Raw genomic sequence first — 21517 nt, forward strand, 5'->3', positions numbered from 1 at the left:
CTTGATTTTTGCACTGGGAACCGAAAAAAATATTGCCCATTCACCAAACACAAAAGTTGGAAATACACAGTACAGAATTGTCTAAAATGTACGGGTAAGATGTGTTCCACTTGAAAAATACTTAGCTCTAGTACTACCATGACCAACATTAAAAACAGTAACATGCCCAAGTGTTAATCAAAAACAGAGGTTTTATTCCCAAAAAGTATATTTCCTAGTGTCAGAGCCACTGTAACATTATGCATAGTTTCAACATTAACACTGCGCCTACATGTCAGAAAATTGACATGAAACCCACCCTCCCCCGTCTCAACCCTGACCTCCATGTGTGCTTTTTTCACCCACTGTGCAATATTCAATGTATCGGTGCAATAATTCATATACTGTGAATTTCTACAACTGAGACCACAATTCTATTCATCTTCTTGCATTACTCATTATCTTTGTTGTAAATATATATTTTACTCATTTTATTTTTCTAATCTGCAATGGAGAAGGAGCTGCTTTCACTCTCATTATTCATGTGCATTGTGACAATAAAAGGCCTTCTCAAGTTTGTCTTCTAATTGGGCGATTCTTTCACGTACCACATCTTTACCACATGCAGACATTTACTCATTGCAGCATTCTGGTGTACTTAAAATGGTTTATTACATTTTTATTTTTTTTTATTTTTTTTTTTTAAAAAGACCTCAAAAACCAAGCACTTCCCCTTTGAAAAGCACATCAAATATATTCATTTTCACTCGACACGGCAACATAACAACTACAGTGGAGGGCAGTTCTGCAGCTCTGAACCAATTCCAAGAGTAGTCAAGTCTGTAGAGCATAAATATCAGTGCAAACCAAATTACATATTCTTAGACACAATAAAAATCAACAGGAAAAAACAGTAGAGATTTAACATATATAAATGAAAGTTCAAAACTACAATGAAATAAGTTTAAAGAACTGTTCTCGTCTACTTGAAAAACAATTGCTATTCTTTTTACGCATCGGCGCATGACACCATCCGAGTTATCCTGACATACAGCAAAATGAAAAACAGTTCAACCGTATCCGTGCTAATATTATGCAGCCTTTAAAACAACATAACAGTGCAAGATGAAATGGTTTTGACGTCAAACACATTCACTCCAACTGTACAATAAATAAAGTTAAATCATACATAAATTAGCGAAGTCTTCTTCGTACAACATCATATGTTATAGCCCTTCAAAACTCGTCAATATGTCCACCATTCAATACAGGAGTCTCTCATGACACGAGATCTTAGTGCATTTTCAAATGGATCTTTGGTATGGACATAAGGCCTTCTTACTGTTTTGATTCAGGACTTGTAGAGAAAAAGCACAGTGCATTTTGTTTTTTGTCGAAGAATTAATAGACGACTTTCAGATTGTCTGTGCAGGATGATCACAACAATTGCCCCGATCATATTCATCCAGCTATCATCTCATTGCATATTTTGCCATTCTTTCGTTTGCACGCAACACGTTAAACATGGTTTGAACATTTTGAAACCTTTAGTTAGCTATGATTCCATTTCAAAGTGCATTATGGCTTCAGTTTAACTCTTATTTGTATATGGCCTATCTCTTTGGGGATAAGGAGTGAGTTTATGGATATCTGATCATAAACAGGCAACCGACCTTATGGGACTTTTTTGGGTTTTTTTTTTTTTTTTTTTTTTTACACACGTGGAGGGCTGGATTGCATCCAGTTATGTTTCTGGTTATTAGATAACCTGCATTTGCTCCATCTGTGATCCACCTTGACATTGTACAAGATTGTACAAATCAGGGGTGGGGAATCTGTTCAGGGACCGTATATGAGCATTTCATCTGGCCCTGCTACATAATTCCAACCAAAAGTAGCACCTCGGAGGAACGGAACTGAAAAGGAACATGCAAATTCTCGTAAGACATAAGAATAGAAATGTATTTGATCATTGCATCATATTTTTTTCATAAAGTTAGTATGGCCTGAGGCGGCACGGCGGACGACCGGTTAGAGCGTCTGCCTCACAGTTCTGTGGACCGGGGTTCAATCCCCGGCCCCGCCTGTGTGGCTTTTCTCCGGGCACTCCGCTTTCCTCCCACATCCCCAAAAAACATGCGTGCTCGGTTAATTGACAACTCATTCTCGTAGGCGTGAATGTGAGTGCCAATGGTTGTTTGTTTCTCTGTGCCCTGCGATTGGCTGGCAACCGGTTCAGGGTGTACCCCGCCTCCTGCCCGATGACAGCTGGGATAGGCTCCAGCACACACGCCCGCGACCCGCGTGAGGAGAAGCGGCGACGAAAATGGATGGATAGTATGGCCTCTGAGGATTGAAATGGCCCCTGATAGGAAAACGGTTCCCCACCCCTGGTATAAAAAGTATACACCATGCTAAACGTTCTACACACATATAATAGTGATTATTATTATTATTTACATTTGCTAAATATTCTGCAAAGTGTTTCCTCTGGCCTCGGTGGCATCGCTTTAGATTGGATCACCTTTTAGAATGCCCTGTTTAAAAATGTCATCAGTGGCAAGCATCACTTTTCAGACTTCACGAATGAATGCCCGTCATCGATGTAGAATATATTCTACAAATGTATGAATGTTTTGATCATCTACAGAAAATACAAAACATTTTTGAATGGCAGTTTTTTGGGGGCTACAAAAGAGATGGAAATACATTTGAAAAAGGTATCCTTTTATCACAAGCTTGTGATCATGTATGCGTCAGAAATGCTGTTACAGCAACAACACGAGAAATGGCCAGCATTTTGATCAGAGGGTTGCAGCATCATTTCAGCATCGCTCGGCACTTAAACTGGACAAACCTCACTGTGTCCAGTGTTTGACTAAAAAGTTACAACACATCAAACCGACGACGGAAAGCACAGATTCAACATGGTCAACGTGATATTCAGAGGCTCCGCTCTCAGCCCATCAAACCGACAGTTGTGTGATCTTTGCTCTCCAGCCACTCAAGTCCAGCAGAATGTGTCGTGCCGCCGGTGATTTGCTGAAACAGGGGCTGATTGTCCAATTCCTCTGGAGCAGCACTTTGATATTGCCCTTGCTGACGACTGGGGTCAAACAGAAGGTTTGCATCCAGCGTATTAAGGTCATTGATGCTACTGGAGAAGTCCGAAGTCATTCTGAGTTCGTTGGGAAAATCTGCCCCTCCTGCCGCTAGCTCCGACACCTGTGGCACCAGCCGATTGCCGGCATGAAGGCTGCTGTCCGGCGGGGCGTCTTTTAAGGTGTCACTGAAACCCAAACGCCGTCGCTGTGAACTCAAAGTTTGCCGCTGCTGATGCTGCCCCCCAGAGGTCGACTGCGCTCGGCCGTCGCTCGCAGAGAAAAACATTTGTTCATTATTGAGGTAATTGGGCCTCAGTGACACGCGTCCGCCGGTGGAGTCCGAAGGGATCGGGCTGACATTCTCAGACTGGAGGATCTGAGTGAGATTCATGCGTGCCGTATAGCCGGAAGGCAAATGATTCATGCCCGTAACCCGCACAGGGTCATGGTCTGCATCCAGCTTGCTCAGAAGGACATCAGTGATATTGTTGCCGCTGCATTGCTGAGCCGGCATCGGTAGAACCTCCGTCTGCATCATGATGTTGAGGGGCACTGAGCGACTCCTTTGAGCCACGCTGCTCACCCCAAGATTTCCCTGGTTGTTGGCTAAAATGTTCAACACCTCAGGCGTCACCGGAGAGTTAAACGGGGAGACACGCTGCTGCTGGATATTGTGAAGGCCCCAGGTTCCCGTGTTCCCTACCAGGTTCCTCTGGTGTACGGCGGGGCTAACACTGCGACATCGAAAAGATCCACTGGTAGCGAGGAGGTTGGAGGTCTTGTTATCCAGAGGAGCAGGCACGGCGAACCCCTCTTGCGTGGTCGTGTTAGCCATGCTCGCTACCTGCTGCTGCACAGGGGAAACGGGAGTCAACCGGCCAAGACGGCCATCGTGGTGCCTTGCGTGAGGGACAGCGAAGGCGTGAGGCTTTTGAAAGTGGTCATCTATGAGGCCCTGATAGCTGGGCAAGATTCCCACGGTGCTGTTAGAGTTATTTAAGCTCCCGCTGTTGCTATTGCAGCTATTATTCATCCAGTCCAGCCTGGTCTTATCCGGGTGGGTGGCTGTCGGCCTCTGCATGGGTTTGACGGGGCTGCTGCCGTCGTGGAAACTCGTGATGCTGGAGTTGATGGGTGTAAATGCAAAGGGATTCCTGCACTCCACGGGGCTGGGAGGCACAGCGCTGCCGCAGTTGGAGAGCGGCGTACCGACCGGAGTGTGTCCACTGCTGCCGAGGGTGCTGTCGACTGGCGTTACGGGGGTGACGCGCGAGCGGGGGCTCTCTCTGGTCAAGCCTTGAACTCCTGTAATTTCCGACGTGGGAGTGGGTGTTGGTGTTTGGACTAAATTGTTGACGCCACTGCTGTTTGCAGCATGGCAGAAAGTGTTTATTGTCTGACTGGTGGGCATCATGTTATGTGCCATCGGAGCCTGCTGCCCTTGCAGCGTGATATTGTTTCCAAACTGTTGTTTATTGTTAAGTTTCATCTGCTCTTCCATCTGGACCAGCTCTTCCACGATGCTGTCTTGAGTGACATCATCGTCAAACGAGAAGTATTCTACGTCTGTCCGCGTCGGGAGTTCACTTGCCGTGGATGCTTGATCCAAAAAATCCAGGGGTCCAGGAACAGGGTTGGCTAGAGCATAGGTCTGTTGTTGAACATGTTGTAGACCGACTGACAAATTGGAATTATGAGGCATGGAATGCACGTCAGACATCATGTGCTCCTCTGGTTGCTGGATTGATGGGTGACCGACAGAGGTTTCCAGAACATTGCAAGTGTTTTTCCCGTGCATGGAGCTCTGTGTTTTGGCAACAGCAAAGAAGCCGCTGGCTCTGAAAGAGTCATTGCCAAGTGTATGGACATGACTGGGGAGAAGAGAGTTAATGTTCATCTCCATCTCCCGGGTAACCGGTGCACTCTCAGGTCTTCGACTCCCATGGCCGAGAGCAGCAGTGCTTTCTTCCGGGTGTGGGGACAGAAAAGCCCTTTTGGCAGGAGAGAAGACTGGGCCTGGGCTGAGGCCTGAGCGCTTCCGGAAGCTCTTGGTCGCATAGATACATTCTCCAAATGAGGATACTATGTCGGTGTTGCATACAGAGGCAGCTTTCATATTCTGACAGGAAGAAGGAGCTAAATTCAGAGTGCTTGTATTAGTTGTGTTGTTATTCATGTTAGTGCCAGCTTCAATGGCCGCTGCGGTGTTGTTGCTCAAGCGGACATTTACATCATATTCCGTGCCGGATGTTTCCTCCGGGGCTTGGAAGACTTTAGTTTGAGGTATGGGCACGCTAGCAGCCCTCTGCGCTAAAGCCCCATGAGGCATCATTAAACCGCTCCCATTTTGAGTTTGTCTGTTCTTGTGTATATCTTCAACTTCCATTTCAACATCAATGTCATGCGTGTCAACAGGCTCAGGCCTCGTCATCGGGGCCAGAGTGGGGAGAGCGGAGGTGCTCCTCGTATTTTGACGGGATCTCAGGATATCCTCTGACACGCTGCAGCTGCTGACGCCTGCAGATGCTGGCCTCATTGTGCTGTTTGGAAGGGAAGTAGCGGCGTTGCCGCCGTGGGGTGCCAGGGATATGGCTGTCATCTTGAGCAGACTGACGGGACTTACGTGACACGTGGTCATCACAGTCTTGACGGGGTTGTTGGCAATAATCATGGTGGAGGGCGAGCACAAAGCGACGGCAGCAGGGGTGGCCGCTGGCTTGGGAAGGATTTGAGGATAGCGTTGCCGAGCTGTGCGTTCCCCCACGTGACTTGGTAGAATATTTTGGGAGGTCTTTGAGGGTTGTTTCGCTGGCTGAACCGGCTGGGTCACCACTTGGAAGTTTATAGGCAGCACTTTGCTCTCCTCGGTTCCTGCTGGACTGGCAGACATCAGCCGGGGGCTTTGCTGCGTCTACACAGAAGAATCAAATCACTCAGCTGTAGATTAAAATGGTACATGCTAACCATTGACAACGACGACTTCATTTTTTTTTAATCACCTGAGTAATTAATCTCAGACGTTCTTTGTGATTTTCAAACTCTTTCGTTCTCAATTCCGAAAACTGTCGTAGTAGCAGCAATGGCTGTAAGGAATGGTTGACTCGTACGTCCTTCCTTTCGCACCAACACTCCACCCAATGGCATGTACGTACATTTCTATATATGGTTTCCTCATAGTATTTATTCTAGGGCTGCAACTCATGATTATTTTAATCATTGAATAATCTGTCAATACTTTTTTCAATGAATTGGGCAGATGTTTGCAAGTGTCTTACTTCAGATAATCAGTCTGCTTTCGTGCAAGAAAATCGGAGAATATTTCTCGTTGGGAGGCTGAAATTACAAGGACTCGGACAATTTTAAGTGAACGATTATCAATGACTTTGATAATCAATCACGTAATTGTTCCTCTCTAATTTATTCTTCCAAAGCTTGACTTCAGTCAAGTCCAAACGACGTTCGATGACATTTTCAACATGTTTTTTAGTTTATTGTCAGTGTTTTATTCTTTACTTTTCGTTTGTGTAGGATAAATGGAAAAGCAATAACGGGGGTGGGGGGAATTCTCACCGCGGGAGGTCTTGGGACAGCAGTGACCACAATGCCAACGGTTGGCTGAGGAGGAGGCGAGACTGGGCTAGCACATTGCCCACAGCTGTCATCTCCAGCCTCGATGGAACCCTCTCCGGGTACGGGCGAGTGCAGCTTTTGTTCTTGTTGCTTCCTTTGGATCTTCCTCTGGAGCTGCTGCTTGGCATCGACAGTCGGAGACGACAGAGTTGTCGTTTGAGGCTGGAAGCAGTGTGCGTCGGCGGTGGGCACAAAAGCTGAGACCGTCTGCAAAGGGTTAACTTCTGAAATAAAATCAAGTTTCCATTCTGTAAAAGTGTGTCGTGTCAGGGAAGGTAATCAGCTGTGCTGTGGGGAATTATGATTTATCCAATACAAATCATGTATCTCGGTTCATCTCTCTACGCCAGTGATGTGAAGTGACGGGTAGAACAATGACATGCTCTCCCACTAGATAGCGGAAGGTACAAAGATAATCTGTTGATCCACCTGTAGCCATTCGGGTAATAATAGCTTTGTGTTCACCTGAAGAAAGAGGCCCAGATTTGTGAGTAAAGTAAGACAAGATCATCATTATAATCCGTCCATATGCTTTTCTTGCCCTTTTTGTTTGGCGGTGTACCGGGAGATTTGTCTCATGTCAAATATGTGCCTCGGCTCATTCAAGGTTGGAAATCTGCCCGAGTGGTTGTGAGCAATGTTCCACTCTTACCACTCGCATTCAAATCTTCTTACTGATTAGAATATAATGTATTGCCTTGGGGCCCCACGGTGGGCCTAGTGTTTAGCATGACTGCCTCATAGTTGAACGGTTCTGGGTTCAAGGCACGCATGTTTTCCCTGCGCTTGAGTGGGAGTTCTCTTTGCACGCTGCTTTTGCCTCACATTCCAAAAACATTCACGTGAGTTTAATTGCAGAATACAGATAGTCCGTAGGTGTGACGAGCTGGCAACCAGTGGGGATCTTGCTAGGAATGTTTTTTTTTCACTACTGCACGCTTAACGAGCAAGGCAAAACCACTAGTAGGCATTTTAGTGCTAGTCTCCAGTGGAGGCTACCAGTGTGTGACACATTCTACTAGTTGGGTCTATTATTGCTACTAGTGCAGCACAGTAGTTTACTAAGGTTTAATTACATCCTAGCCCAAGAGTGGCACGAACAATGAAAACAAACTTATTAGTAAGATACAGTCATTCTACTAGTGCGCTAAATTGAGGACAAAGAGGATACTATTACTTTAAGATAGATGTCAAAGCTATCGCATAAATGCTCCAGCGAATATATGCTCAGAGCCAAGTGGAGCAGCACCAAGCCACTGCCACCAGATGTCGCTGGACGTGCGCACGAAGGGCCGACAACCAGCCGCTCACCTGTTGCTGTTGCTGTTGCTGTTGCTGCGCCTGTCATAATGGTGAGAGCTGCCAGGGACTTGTTGCTGATGTAGTGGCTGTCGACCAGGAAGCGAGCCAACTCTTCCACCGCCTCAAACGGCCGTTTCAGTACCTTTTGAGCCCACTCGCACACCAGATCACAAGCCGCAAAGCGAACCTCCTCCGTCATGCCGCCGAGGTGGCCCGCTGAGTCCAGTCCGTCACGTTGCAGCTGGAACACAATAAATGCAGGCTTATATTGCTACTTATTATGCGTTGGTGAGAAATTCATGAAAGATGAAAATGGGCTCACTCCTTCTCCACTTTTGTGTAACTCCAGACTTGGTAAGCACGGAAAGTGAACAAAGGGTCTCTTCCGCAGTCCGCTATAGCAATATGTGAGGCAGTGTTAAGATAAATATGTGTCCAATCAAAACAGATTAGATTCATCATTGCTTATACTGTAAATATATAATGTATAAGTACAGGTAAACTCCATATTATAAGACATAGAAATATAGAAATATGGTTTACTTTAACACAATGATAGCACTCTGGGTGACTGATGGTCATGAATGTAAAGTTTTGGACAACAAACCAAAAAAAAAAAAAAAAAATGAAATAAAGTGTCATGCGTCATGAAGGTCAAGATCACAGCGAATTCCCCCCCGAGCACTTGTGTATTATGGCCCTGCTTCAGAGGGGGAATTTATTTCATTTCACGTCTATATTTAGCGAGCTTATGAACTGTAAGAGCAGATGGCCAGTGAATAGAGACAGGCTGTTACAGTCCATTCCAGTGTAGGATATTTGGATTTTCCTCTCATGCCAAGTCGACGCGCCTTCATGTTGGGGAAGACGTTTTTCATCATTTTTCCAAAGTCTGCAGCACTCAGTGGATGGTAGTTGAGATTGTCACAGAAGCTCCTGAAGGGGGGAAAAAAAAAAAAAAAAAAAAAAAAGAACTGGAAGAAACTGTACACTAAATTGATTCATTGGAGCCTGTGTCCATTCAAACAATAAATAGATGTCCTTTATGAAGCAGGATTAGATCACAGCATGTTTCGATGGACATCACAGAGTTTGTGGCAACAGAATCTCACTGACAGGGCGGACTCCCAAAGATGTACACGGTGTGCGGTACAATCGAATGAGATCCATACACGACATAACCGACTTACCACAACAGCACGTCTACGCAGACTGGCTAAAAGCTAGCCGCTAACCTGAGCTCACAACAGCCACGCTCTCATTTGCTGACTCCCACATCACTGTCACGTTAATTACGGACTCGATAAATTGTCATTGTTGTGGTGAGCCGGCGCGCAGATAAACACAGTGGGCGAGTTGAACGGCTGTGCCGCTAGCCGCTAGTGGGCACATGGAACGCCGGCGGACCGCTACACTGTTGCCGAAGTTGGCTCCGTCCGATATTCTACAGCCTCGCGCCACGTGCGACGCCTACATTCAGACAACAGAGACACTCAAGTGAAAGTTACAGGTTTGTTGTTGTTGTGTCTTTAGCTTACGAGCTAACGAGTTAAGGAGCTAAACTGCTCGCTCCACCGCGCCGTTGTCGTTTAAAACATCATAGCGGGGACGTTAACTGTTTATTAAGTATAACCTCAGTGGCAGACGTTATTCGGCCAATAGTTGACCACAGCGAACGTCAATGTATATTTGATTGACAGGTGAAGGGCTCGTCTTCAGCGGACCAACTACTGTACACAGTCGCCGAGTTTACATGGACACTTTTTTTTTTTGTCATTCCGATTGAAATCAATCTGATTGAAGCTCGCTGGTCAACTGTTTACATGTGAGGGGATCTAGTCCGATCGGGTGTGACATGCGCACTTCGTCGTGAACGTCACGTCATTTCTCAAGATGGAGGTCCGTCGTCTATTCAGCACAGTAGTTGGGAGTGGTTTCATACATTTATTTCAACAAAGCAAAAAAAAACAACGCTTGATAAAAACAACAACTTCTAAGTAGCTAAAAACAAGATCCATCGGCAGCAGCCATATTTACGGCGTGCGTCAACTATGACGTCACCGTCCATTGACGTGGAGATGAAGCATGCCCAGACTGAGCGCTTCCTGGCTCTATTCCAAAATGACAGCATACATAGTGAAAATGTATTTCTGGTTGGCTTGGAAAAAAAGGAATATTCCACCCCTGTGAAAGCGAATGAAATTCCATTTGCTTATTTTCATTCGGCTTGGCCTTCTAAAGTAATTAGAATTGGAATAGAAGGGCGCATGTAAACCAGGCTGGTCTTGCAGCTCTTTATTCTTTATTTCAGACTCAGGGGAAGCCATATCACTGAGTAAAGAAAACCCATTTGATAGGAAATTCTAATAATAATAAAAACCATACTGATTTAAAAGCAAAAAATGATGAGGGCGGGCCTCATTTTTCATAATTTCAGAGCATAAAAAACAACAACAATATTATCGTTTATCGTAATTTTTGGGACAATATATTGTCTTAAAAAAATTGTTTTGGCGACAGGTCTAGTCATGAGGCCAGGCCCCACACACTCAATGTCACAGATACTATAGTGTGGAACATGAGCATGGAGACCCCAAGTGAACCAAAATAATACCTGCACATTTTGTTGTTTAAGAATTCAAAATACATTTTTATTCGCTTGCTTGATTAATTGATGGGACAATCTGAAGAAAAATGTATTCTAAAACTATTTGGTAGCTGCAGCCTTAGTGCAAACGGAGAAGTATTATTTTTATAAGGGCCACATTTTGATATAGCTCTTCTATTGGAATTACACCGTGCAGGTGTACTTGACGACGCGGCTGGCGAGTACACTATAGACTCTGGTCGATTCTCGGCAGAAGGTGCTCAATGCGGCGCACAACGGCAACTGCGGTTATCAGTTATTAAATAGAAATGAAATACCAATCAAAGCTTTTATGTCTAGGAGTGTTTCACATCGTGATCCTTCCCCAAAGGCGCCAGTATATATCTGTGTGTGTGTGTGTTTGGGGAGGGGGGCTGAATCGAGTTGACTTCGAAAGACAAGTTACGTAACACTGCCAGAGCATTTCAATGGCTGTCTCAGACTTTCCATTCTAATATTACCAGCACATGCTGCGCTGTGATTCTCAGGACTGCAGCGCCTATTTATAAAGATGCTTCAGCTGGCAGCAATTTGGAGGTCTCGGATGTTAACGTTAGTGGCTGTCATGAACTAATGTGCCTGGTAGTAATAAAGCCTCCGTTCTTCTCAAGAAAGAAACATTGGAAAGGACTCACTTGTATTCATCATAGACTTCCTGTTTGGGGAGCGAGGTCTCCGGGTATTCCTCTAAGTGATTGCGGATCCAGTTGAAGGCGTGCATCTGCTGCGTGCGGCTTGACGACACGGCACTCTGATCACTGATCAAACACATTCATTCATTGACTGAACTCATGAAAGTCTTTCGCACCAACTATGACTTGTGATATTGTTGACCTTTTCTCAGTACTGCCGCTGCTGATGGGACCAGAAGGCAACTTAAGGTAGAGGTAGAGCTTTTCAATGTCTGTGAACTTTTCAACATCTTGCTGTGGAAGGAGAAAGGGGGAAACAGAAAATGTCATTCATCAACAAAACATCATCTTCCACAAAGGGCAAAGGTCATTCTTTGCACTTGAAAAGGCATCAACGCAGCCATCGATCTCAGCTGACACCGTGGACTGATCGCCTGTCAGTCACAATGGCTTCCCAATAAATTGGCGGCGTAACCGTGGCCGAGCTCACCGAAGTGGGACGCTTCCGTGTGTTCACACGGCCAAAGTGCGCCTAATGGGAGAATTAGATCAGATGCGTTGCGGCGTCAGCACAATTGCATTCGGTTCGCTTTCGGGTACTTCATTGTCCCAAAGGGAACCTTGTCTTGCAGATGGGGTAAAAGACAGTTAGGACACCTTAGAAACAGTAAATATAGTTTCAAACAGTCAAGACAATTAATTTTAAAAAAAAATATTTTTTTTTTTTTTAAAAGTACACAATGCAGACAAGACCTAGAAAGTTGATAGGTAAAAACAAAGATGCACAGTCTGATGCACTAGTTACACCTTAACTATTGTGTCACGTTACACATTTAGCAATTTTATTGGTCTGGGGACAAATGAGTCTCTATTCGTCCTGTAATAGGGGGCTCGACAGTACATTTGCAGCCAGAAAGAAGGACCTCAAGGCAGTGGTAAAGAGCATGCTGGTCAATGAGTCTTTAGTCTTTTTGAGGACGGAGTCTGTGAGACACCGATACGTTTTTCAGCCACCTTGACAACGTGAGCCTTGTGCCTTTTGTCTGTCACCCCAGTGCTGCCATACCGAGCAATAAAAGCACAAGCAAGAACAGAACATTTCCGTTTACTGTCTACATTAAAACTCTTCGTTCTCCTTGAGCTGTCAACCTTATCGTGGTGGATGGGGTTTGTGTGTCCCAATGATCCTAGGAGCTAAGTTGTCTGGGGCTTTATGCCCCTGGCAGGGTCACCCATGGCAAACAGGTCCTAGGTGAGGGACCAGACAAAGCACAGCTCCAAAAACCCCTATGATGACAAACATGGGGCCCGGCGGGGCACAGCCCGAAAGGGTAACGTGGGTCCCATAGGGGTCGGGTGCAGTGTGAGCGGGTGGGTGGCCGAAGGCAGGGACCTTGGCGATCCGATCACCGGCTACAGAAGCTGGCTCTAGGTACGTGGAATGTCACCTCTCTGGCAGCGAAGGAGCCCCCTGGCTCGCCTCCACACACAGCTTGGGCTCTGGACTCCATCGTTCTGCTGGGGGACTTCAATCCTCACATGGGCAATGACAGTGAGACCTGGAAGGGCGTGATTCGGAGGAACACCCACCCCCGACCAGAACCCGAGCGGTGTTCTGTTATTGGACTTCTGTGCTCATCACGGATTGTCCATAACGAACACCATGTTCAAGCATAAGGGTGTCCACACGTGCACTTGCCACCAGGACACCCTAGGTCGCAGTTCGATGATCGACTTTGTGGTCATGTCATCGGACTTGTGGCCGCATGTCTTGGACACTCGGGTGAAGAGAGGGGGGGAGCTGTCAACTGATCACCACCTGGTGGTGAGTTGGCTCCGATGGTGGGGGAAGATGTCGGTCTGACCTGGCAGGCCCAAACGTATTGTGAGGGTCTGCTGGGAACGTATGGCAGAATCCCCTGTCAGAAGGCGTTTCAACTCCCACCTCCAGCAGAACTTCACCCACGTCTCGGGGGAGTCGGGGGACATTGAGTCCGAGTGGACCATGTCCCACGCCTCTGTTGCCGAGGCGGCCGACCGGCGCTGTGGCCATAACGTAGTCGGTGTGTGTCGTGGCGGCAGTCCCCGAACCCGTTGGTGGACACCAACGGTGAAGGATGCCGTCAAGCTGAAGAAGGAGTCCTATCGGGCCTTTTTGACCTGTGGGACTACTGAGGCAGCTGATGGGTACCGGCCGGCCAAGCGGAATGCATCTTTGGTGGTCGCTGAGGCAAAAACTCGGACATGGGAGGAGTTCGGTGGAAAAATTCTGGTCCACCGTCTGGCGTCCGAGGAGGGGAAGGCAGTGCACCACCAACAAGTCTGGGTTCTCTGAGGTGGGCTCTCCTATCTCTGGGGTTGAGGTCACCAAGGTGGTTAAAAAGCTCTTCGGTGGAAAGGCGCCGGGGGTGGATGAGATTCGCCCGGAGTTCCTAAAGGCTCTGGATGTTGTGGGGCTGTTCTGGTTGACACGCCTCTGCAACATCGCGTGGACATCGGGGACAATACCTCTGGATTGGCAGACTGGGGTGGTGGTCCCCCCTTTTTAAGAAGAGGGTGTGTTCCAACTGCAGGGGGATCACACTCCTCAGCCTCCCTGGTAAGGTCTATTCAGGGGTGCTGGAGAGGAGGGTCCGTCGGGAAGTCGAATCTCAGATTCAGGCGGAGCAGTGTGGTTTTCGTCCTGGCCGTGGAACAGTGGACCAGCTCTACACCCTTGGAAGGGTCCTCAAGGACCCTCTCCTTGGGGAGAAGGACGTCTGGGCGTCCCTGCTAAAGCTACTGCCCCCGCGGCCCGACCTCGGATAAGCGGTAGAAAATGGATGGATGGATTAAAACTGTTCGTTGGGGGGAAAAAAACTATGCGTTCGACACAAAGGAGCATGGGCAGTAAGTGTCAGGTGTTACAACCTTACACTCTCCTCACGTACCTGCAGTGTTTCGGCTCTAATACTATCTCGGAAGACGGCAAATTTATGGCTCGATTTCAACCTACTCATCCTTCATCAGTGCTTTACACACAGGAAAGCAATCCGGTAAAATGTCGGAAAATAACGGCGTCTCAGTGGCTAAATAGATTCACACCATTCAAACTTGCTCACCCAGAAGCATTTTTAACCGACACAACATTTCAGTACACTTCAAAATTGGTAGCACCTTGAGACAAAAGCTGGTCCATCCCAAAGACCCAGAAAATGACGTGTTTTTATTGCTTTCGAATGGAGTGAGGAATGAATTGGTGTATATGTTGGGGAAGCCAAGCAACCACTGAGCAGGTGGGCTAACTCTTCAGGTCAAGACTCCGCTGTCTACCTGCACCTCAGAGAAAAACTGAAAGAAGGAGAAATTTGCAGATTCTGGACAGACAAGAAAGATGCTTGGAAAGAGGAGTTAAGGTTGGAAAACCATCTCTGAACAGACCTACACTATAAAACTGTTAATTCATCCCTTACCAAGAGACTCAATAGTTTAGTTTTAGTTTACAAATAACAAAGACGAGACAGCCACTTGTAACCTTTAGGTGCCTCCGTGACCAATGTTACTACGACATGGAATATTAACAAGTCTCGGTACGGATGCTACACCATCCCATCGGACTCATCCTATCTAGTCTTCTAAAAACAACCTGAACAGTCCGGTTGTGATTGATTCACAATAACCACGTCAGAGTTTTTCAGCAAACCTAACGCACATGTTTTTGGAATGTGGGAGGGAGCTGGAGTACCTGGGCAGAACATGAAAACACAGTCGAGTCCAAATAGATTTGAACTCAGAACCTTCTTCCTGTGATTGAAGCTATTAGTGAAGGTTGGTTTAGTTAGCCGTTTTTGAAGCTTCAGTGTTCCAAGATGGCAATTGAATATTTCTATCATATTTTGAATCGCACTTTTCTGGATCCCCATGGGAAATTTTGGATTGACACACTTAAAAAAAAAAAAAAAAAAAAAAAAAATCAAAGTGAGGGGTCTGAGTCATCACTCGCCTTGCGCAGTTGAAGGTCAGGTGCGTTGCTCAAGCACAACTCGGCAGTGCTGAAGCAGTGAATTGGCCTCGACGCCGGACCAAATGTCCATAGTTTTCCTCCATAGCGATGGGTCTTGACCCCAACCCAAAGTCAAGTCTGTACAACTGATCTACTACGAGTGCTAAGCACATCTGCTTCACCCTCAAGAGGTTCTGGGTTCAAATCTCAGATCAGGCCTTCTTCCTGCGCGAAGTTGGCATATTTTCCCAACGTTTGCGTGGGTTTTCTCCAGGTAGTTCGTCTTCTTCCGCCATTCCAAAAACATTGGCCAAATGTGCGAATGTCAGCGTGACTAGTTATTTTCTCTTGCACTGTATGTATCCAGTGCGTACCCCACCACTCCCCTAAGGTCAGCTAGGATAACCTCCAGCTCACCTGGAACCCAAGCGCTGTATAAAATGGACAGATGAGGGCATATCAGACAAAATATGGACACAATAAGTGAGTCGGAAAAACATGATCTGAGATTTGTTGCCATCCTCGATTCTGCCGATGGTGTCGTAAGAGCGCAGGCCAGGCTAAACTTGACAAGTTCCTGCCTGGAATGAGCTTGGTTGATGAGGCATTCATTCCCTCACCTCTCATCACTGAGCTACCAGTTGCAGAAAAATGCGCCCTCAAACTGGCTTTTCCATCAATTGAGCCAAATGTGCAGCGTGTGATCAAATTCCTATATCCACTTCTCAAAGCTCAGGTAGAATGATGAGGGAAAAGCACACATTTTCTAATCACCTTGCGGCGAGCAACAGTACTGCAATGACAGACGTGCCTTCGTGTCACGTCAATACCGAACATGTAACCTTATGCGTGACCTCTGGGACTGTTTGTGCGAGGCTTTGTTTAATCCATGTTCTCCCCCTCCAGTGTAAACTACAAACATACAGATCATCACTATGGGAACACATCGCAAACATACAAAAAGTAGGTGTCACACATACCTATAGCGTGCAGAATATTATTTCACCTAGCGGTACAGTACTGTTGACAAAGCCAAAATCCAGCCTTCCTTTTCGGCATGTTTTGAAGCACATTCATCACGCTCATCTTTGGCTGACTCGTCCTTGGCGTTGCCTCCTCAGCAGAGAGCGGCACTGTGTACTAATGATGCTCAAGGATAAAGGGGCAAGCGACCATGCTGATGCGCCTGGTTACTGTTCTCGTTGCTGTGGGCAATGCGGAAGGTCCAGAAATTCTAATTTGAACACTTGGTATTCAGGTCGACTCTTTGTTGAGCATATATGGACACAAGTATTGAGACAGTATCACGAATCATCAACTATTCCCAGTTCCCGATTCACAAATTCAACTATTCATGTTTTTGCGCTTTCTACAGCACCCGAGAGGTCACAGGATGGCATCAAAACCCTGCCTAATAGGGAAGTAGTCATTGGAGTCAAGCAAGTATGTTGAAGTGACAAATCTCCGCTGAGAGACTCGCATCTTTGGATCTCAGGGAGGTGATAAGTTTAGCCTGGGTTGTTAGTGGAAGTTACCAAGAGTCTTCACCGCAGGTGCATGTACCATGTACAGTGGATCCCCTACAATCACAGTTTGGCATCTATTTGCTTTTATTTATTTTTTTTGCAATTTAGCCCCTTTTTTGGGGAGGGGGCAGTATTTTCCCACTTCACACTTTTTCCCAAAAATCAAACTCATGGCAAATGAGTCAGGCATGGTCCAGATTGCCCACGAACAGCGGGTTCCACTGTACACGTACACTTCTTTTTTTTTTTTTAAAAACCAGATCTGGGAAGTCCTTCGACAGGATTTTGGCTTGTGTCTGTAGGAATTGGTGTGCATTCGTCCAGGAGTACATTTGTGAGCTCAGATATCACTATTCCCACTGGTCTCGATGCGCATTGAACTCGTTCGTATTTGCTGCTTTTCAGTAATCCAGCGTTAGCGTCGGTTAGTGAAAGAAAGTGTGAAGAAACTAATCTGGGTCACGTCGCCACCGCTGTCGTAAACCGAAGAACCCCTGTGGGCCTTTATGGACTTCGCTTTGCCCAACGGGAACAAGGAAGTACCTTCCTCAAACTGTTAGCACAATGCTTGAAGCATTGAATTGAATTGAAATCAATTGAGAACTTTGTCCATACCCCGGAAAGGGTCTGACGGGGGTCAAATGAAATCAAATCTGTAGCTCAGGATGCTCCCACTGCATGCACAGTACGCAAATACAGTGCCAGCATGTGCCTCCACTCAGACATTTCTCGACTTGGACTCCTAAGAATAAACACATCCATTTAAAGCTTTTTTTAATTCCCGTCTCTGTTATTGTTGTTGTCGTTAGGGAACCGCAGGTTTCCTGGGGCAGCAAGCAGCCGAGATGTCATGACAGTAAGGGAGGTCGGACATCCCGAAGGTCGAGTCAGAGCGGATCTTTACACCCAATACTGTGGAACCTCCCAAATGTATTTCTCCAAAAGTGATATCATTTGAAGTTCAACTTACATTTTCTGGAAAAATGTGCCTCAAAAGGATGTCAGCACATTGTGTGGGAACATTTCATGACTGATGAACTCGTTTAAAAGCAAGTTATCCAAACTGAAATGAATAGGAATCGGTTCCTTTGTACAAGTTGTTTTTGTGATGTGAAAACGTCTTTGGACTTTAGTCTCTGACTCACTTTTCTGCTTTTCTTGACCGAGACAGTGGACGCCTACAGGTACACGTTATCATCACGCAGAACTTTCTTTTTATATCTAATTAAATAGAAGGTAAAGAACGGAACAACGGATTGGAATGGCTATCCCCCTGGACAAGCTCCTTCTGGTGTGTGCGCCTCGGCCACCAGGGGGCACTATAATACACTTACGCATCTACACGGAGCCACTCAAAACTCCTCAATAAACTGCGGCAATATGAGTCGTTTTTCGCAGAGGATGAAGAATAGGTGCCCATGAGTGTTGGAATATTATCAGTCGCTTCAAAGTTGATAACACTGTGACACCAAAGCTATTCGTTAGCCCGCCAATGGTGTTTTGCATTCTTTCTCAGCATTAAGATAAAGCGCAGCTATGTTGTTGTTTAAGATACTCAATAAGTCATTCTCTTTGTTTTATGTTTAACGTGACAGTAAAGCTCAAGTGGGAGTTATTAAAAAAAGAAAGAAATTGGCCGAACAACGGTTCGTATCTCAAGTGGGGTCACTCGCTGTAGTTCCACTTACGTGAGTAAATAAAAGAGTCGGCCGAAAAGCCACATCGCGTCGCCTCGTTTTGATGGCGGTCACGTCGGCAGTCATTTACAGTTGGATTTGAGTGTTGAATAAAAAGCACAAAAGTACGTATCGAACCAAAAGAATACTCACCAGAACGTTGTCCACTTTTGATTGAACCGTTTTGCTGAAAAGAAGAGATAATAGTATAAATGAGTACGCTCGTAGGCTGCTATGTAACATGAGCGCTGGCGCATTTATTTATAAAGCAGAGGAATGTCCGGCATGAGTTGACCCTCCCTTCAGCATCTTTCAGGTCATGTAGCCCACCACATGCTATCACGTGTTAAAAGACAAGGCTGTTCACATTGTCATACTGTCTGTTGCAATATTATAGGATATTAAATCACAGTAAGTTTGTGCACACTGGAGCAATATGCGTCGACACTTTGGACAGGAAGGATGAGATGATTTATGAAAGTGGCACTGATTATTTCCATCCATTTTTTATTTTGGAAACCAAGATCGGCGTCATTATATACAAAGTCTACACACCCCTGTCCTACTTGATTTGAGCCACTTGAAATGGTGCCAGGTGTGTAATGACTCACCTTTAACATGAATTGGAATGGGATTGTTTGTTTCATTTTGAACACAACCGCATCCCAGTTATAAGCGGGTGTGCACACTTGTGCAACCACAATCTCAGTTGTTTATTTAGACTTACCCTCTCACAAAGATTTTGGTTTTTCAATTGGGTTGTACTGATAACGGCTCACATTAAGGGTGGAAAACGTTTTGAAATTCTTTTATCTCGGTTTCATTTTGTATATCACAAACACCTGGAATTTGAACAGGGGTGTGTAGACTTTGTATAAAACTCATGGGTAAACTCCACGGCTATCCTCCATGCTGCCCCATTTGGGAAAACCTTTTTTAAATCCAAACAAATGAGGATCCCAAACTAGAGAGTTTGCGTTCGTGGCCCACCGTATTCAGTAGATGCCTTTCAATAAATGCTGCCATTGTGGGTTTTTGTTTTGTTTTGTTTTTGGTACAAACACACACACACACACACACACATAAAAAACCCTACCGGGCCTGACACAAGTTGAGAAAATGCAAATCGTCCACATATCAAATACACGTTCGTCAATGAACGGCTGCGATATTTGCTTGCTTGGCTCATTCAGAGCGGGATTGCGGCGGCGGCGGCGGGCAGACTTGGCCAGGTTTAATTCCTAATCTGCAGACAGGTCGTCTTGTTGTTGACAGCGAGACAGAAGGTACGAGCGGGTCACGTTTAAGGACACCGGCTCGGCGAGGGTCAGCGCGGGGGCCCTAAGCCGCACCGAGAACAGTTGACTGGAATTCGCTGCTAGCGGGAGGCCGGCGGTCTCTCATTAGCTTGCTTGCGGGACACATTGAGCGGGTACGACAGATTAGACCTGGGATCTGTTTTTTCCACCGGCAGATTAAACGGATCTATTCAATTCCAGTAACTCGATACCGGGGTATTGTTTTCCCCTCACTGGCATCCCTCCTCCATCACCTGCTCAGCGGCGAATCACTTTCCTTGTCTTGCTTCTTCGGGCTCAGACAGAAAAGCGTCATTTTGGTCCAGACGTGATTTGAAATCAGCAAGCAAATACAACCTCTCCAATTTCACAACCCATGTCCGTTTCTGCAATATCGTTCGAAATTGCCCGGTGTGGGAATGTTTGGATGGAACGTCTCTTGTATGTCATCTTTGATGTCTGTAGTGTAGTGTAGCTTGCGATTGACTGGCAGCCAGTCAAAGGTTTCCACCACCTCTCGCCCAGACTCGGCTGGGATACACAAAAGTCCTTGTTGTGCTCATTCATTCATTCATTCTTACCCAAGAGGAAGGAGTTGAATTCTGCGTATTACGCAGATGTCGCACAGCCACATTTGTCCCGCATGTAAATAGATCAACCTATGAAGGCTTCAAACGTAAAAGCGGTCACCGTTTTGGGGGGTGAAAGAAGTGAAGTTGGCATTCGGGGCAAGTGAGGCAGTGCCCCAGCATATCCAGCAAATGTTCATTGGAATCACAGGTTCCCAAACTTTCTCACAAGATCCAAAACCACTCACATATTGAAATAACACTGAAATATACAGTGGACCCGCTCATATTTACATTTCACCAATTCATATTGTTTTATTGGCACAAAAAGCCCTGGCCAATAAGAAGGGTGGAATTGCCGCGTTTAGCCTGGGTTGTTCGCCGAAGTTAGGAGAGTCTTTACGGCACGTGTATGTTTTTGCTTCGCAGGGTGGCTATTACAAAATTCAACTCAAATCATCTGTATGCTATTTCTTTTTCAGGGCGATGCTCTAAGGTGCGAGCGATGTCGCTACGGTAATAAATAATATAAGATATGTTGCAAAGTCCGGATGTTTTACTGTTATTTGGGACCAGATCCGGGAGGGGATTTGACACCCAAAAAGGTCGGCAAATACAAAAGCGCCCCCTCACCAGATGGAGTTCTTGATCCTGAGCTGCAGAGCCCCAACCTCGGCGCCCTGCGGCCCGGAGAGCAGCCGCCGCCGCTGCCGCCGCTGCTGCCGGGGGTCCTCCTCGGCCATCTCAGGCGAACCCGACGAGGAGGCGTGGACGGGCCCACTTAAGCAAGGGGAGGTCGTCGCGGAGCTAAGCCGACATCATCATCGTCGTCATCAGCAGCAGCGGCGGCGGCGGCGTCATCATCATCATCATCATCATCGGCGAGCCGTGTTGTTGTTGTTGTTGTTGTTGTTGTTGTTGTGGTGGTGGTGGTGGTGGTCGTCGGCCAGCAGCGCTCGTCCGACATGTCGCCCCTCCGGCCCGCCGCACTTTGCACTCCTCATGGGAAAGAAAGAAGCGTCAAACCCTCCCAAGCGGGGGGGCGGACGTGCGAGGAACGACGAGTTAGCAGCTCACCTTTCTGGCACTCGTGCGTGTGCGTGTGCGTGTGCGCCGCGGAGTAGCTGTCAGGCACGCGCATGCGCAGTGGCGTCCACGGCAATCGGTCGGGA

The 21517-nt window shown here is 46.5% G+C and overlaps 1 protein-coding gene across 2 annotated transcripts; it reads right to left on the reverse strand.

The window, feature by feature from the left end:
• Nucleotides 1-626: 626 nt before the first annotated feature.
• On the reverse strand, nucleotides 627-21513 carry LOC133469452 (DNA-binding protein RFX7-like). 2 transcript variants are annotated; one of them, XM_061756570.1, is made up of 10 exons: nucleotides 21423-21513; nucleotides 20979-21344; nucleotides 18632-18665; nucleotides 11497-11588; nucleotides 11298-11420; nucleotides 8831-8951; nucleotides 8338-8418; nucleotides 8025-8256; nucleotides 6654-6937; nucleotides 627-5994 (listed from the first exon to the last, which is right to left on the reverse strand). In XM_061756570.1, exons 2-10 carry the CDS (start codon nucleotides 21086-21088, stop codon nucleotides 2938-2940), a joined length of 4134 nt encoding a protein of 1377 aa, XP_061612554.1. In that variant the 5' UTR covers nucleotides 21089-21344; nucleotides 21423-21513; the 3' UTR covers nucleotides 627-2937. The 2 variants fall into 2 exon arrangements, with proteins under 2 accessions (XP_061612554.1, XP_061612562.1); XM_061756578.1 differs by having other exon boundaries at nucleotides 20979-21341; nucleotides 21423-21440.
• Nucleotides 21514-21517: the final 4 nt, after the last annotated feature.

This window comes from Phyllopteryx taeniolatus, chromosome 2 (genome assembly GCF_024500385.1).
Source record: "Phyllopteryx taeniolatus isolate TA_2022b chromosome 2, UOR_Ptae_1.2, whole genome shotgun sequence".
Classification (NCBI taxonomy): domain Eukaryota; kingdom Metazoa; phylum Chordata; class Actinopteri; order Syngnathiformes; family Syngnathidae; genus Phyllopteryx; species Phyllopteryx taeniolatus.

Excerpts from the sequence above, each read along its gene's own strand:
- LOC133469452 (XM_061756570.1), bottom strand. The coding sequence starts at position 21,088 with ATGGCCGAGGAGGACCCCCGGCAGCAGCGGCGGCAGCGGCGGCGGCTG. Across the intron at positions 11,421-11,496 it reads AGCGGCAGTACTGAGAAAAG|TGATCAGAGTGCCGTGTCGT; the intron begins GTCAACAATATC and ends GTGTTTGATCAG. Across the intron at positions 8,952-11,297 it reads GAAGTCTATGATGAATACAA|GAGCTTCTGTGACAATCTCA; the intron begins GTGAGTCCTTTC and ends TCCCCCCTTCAG.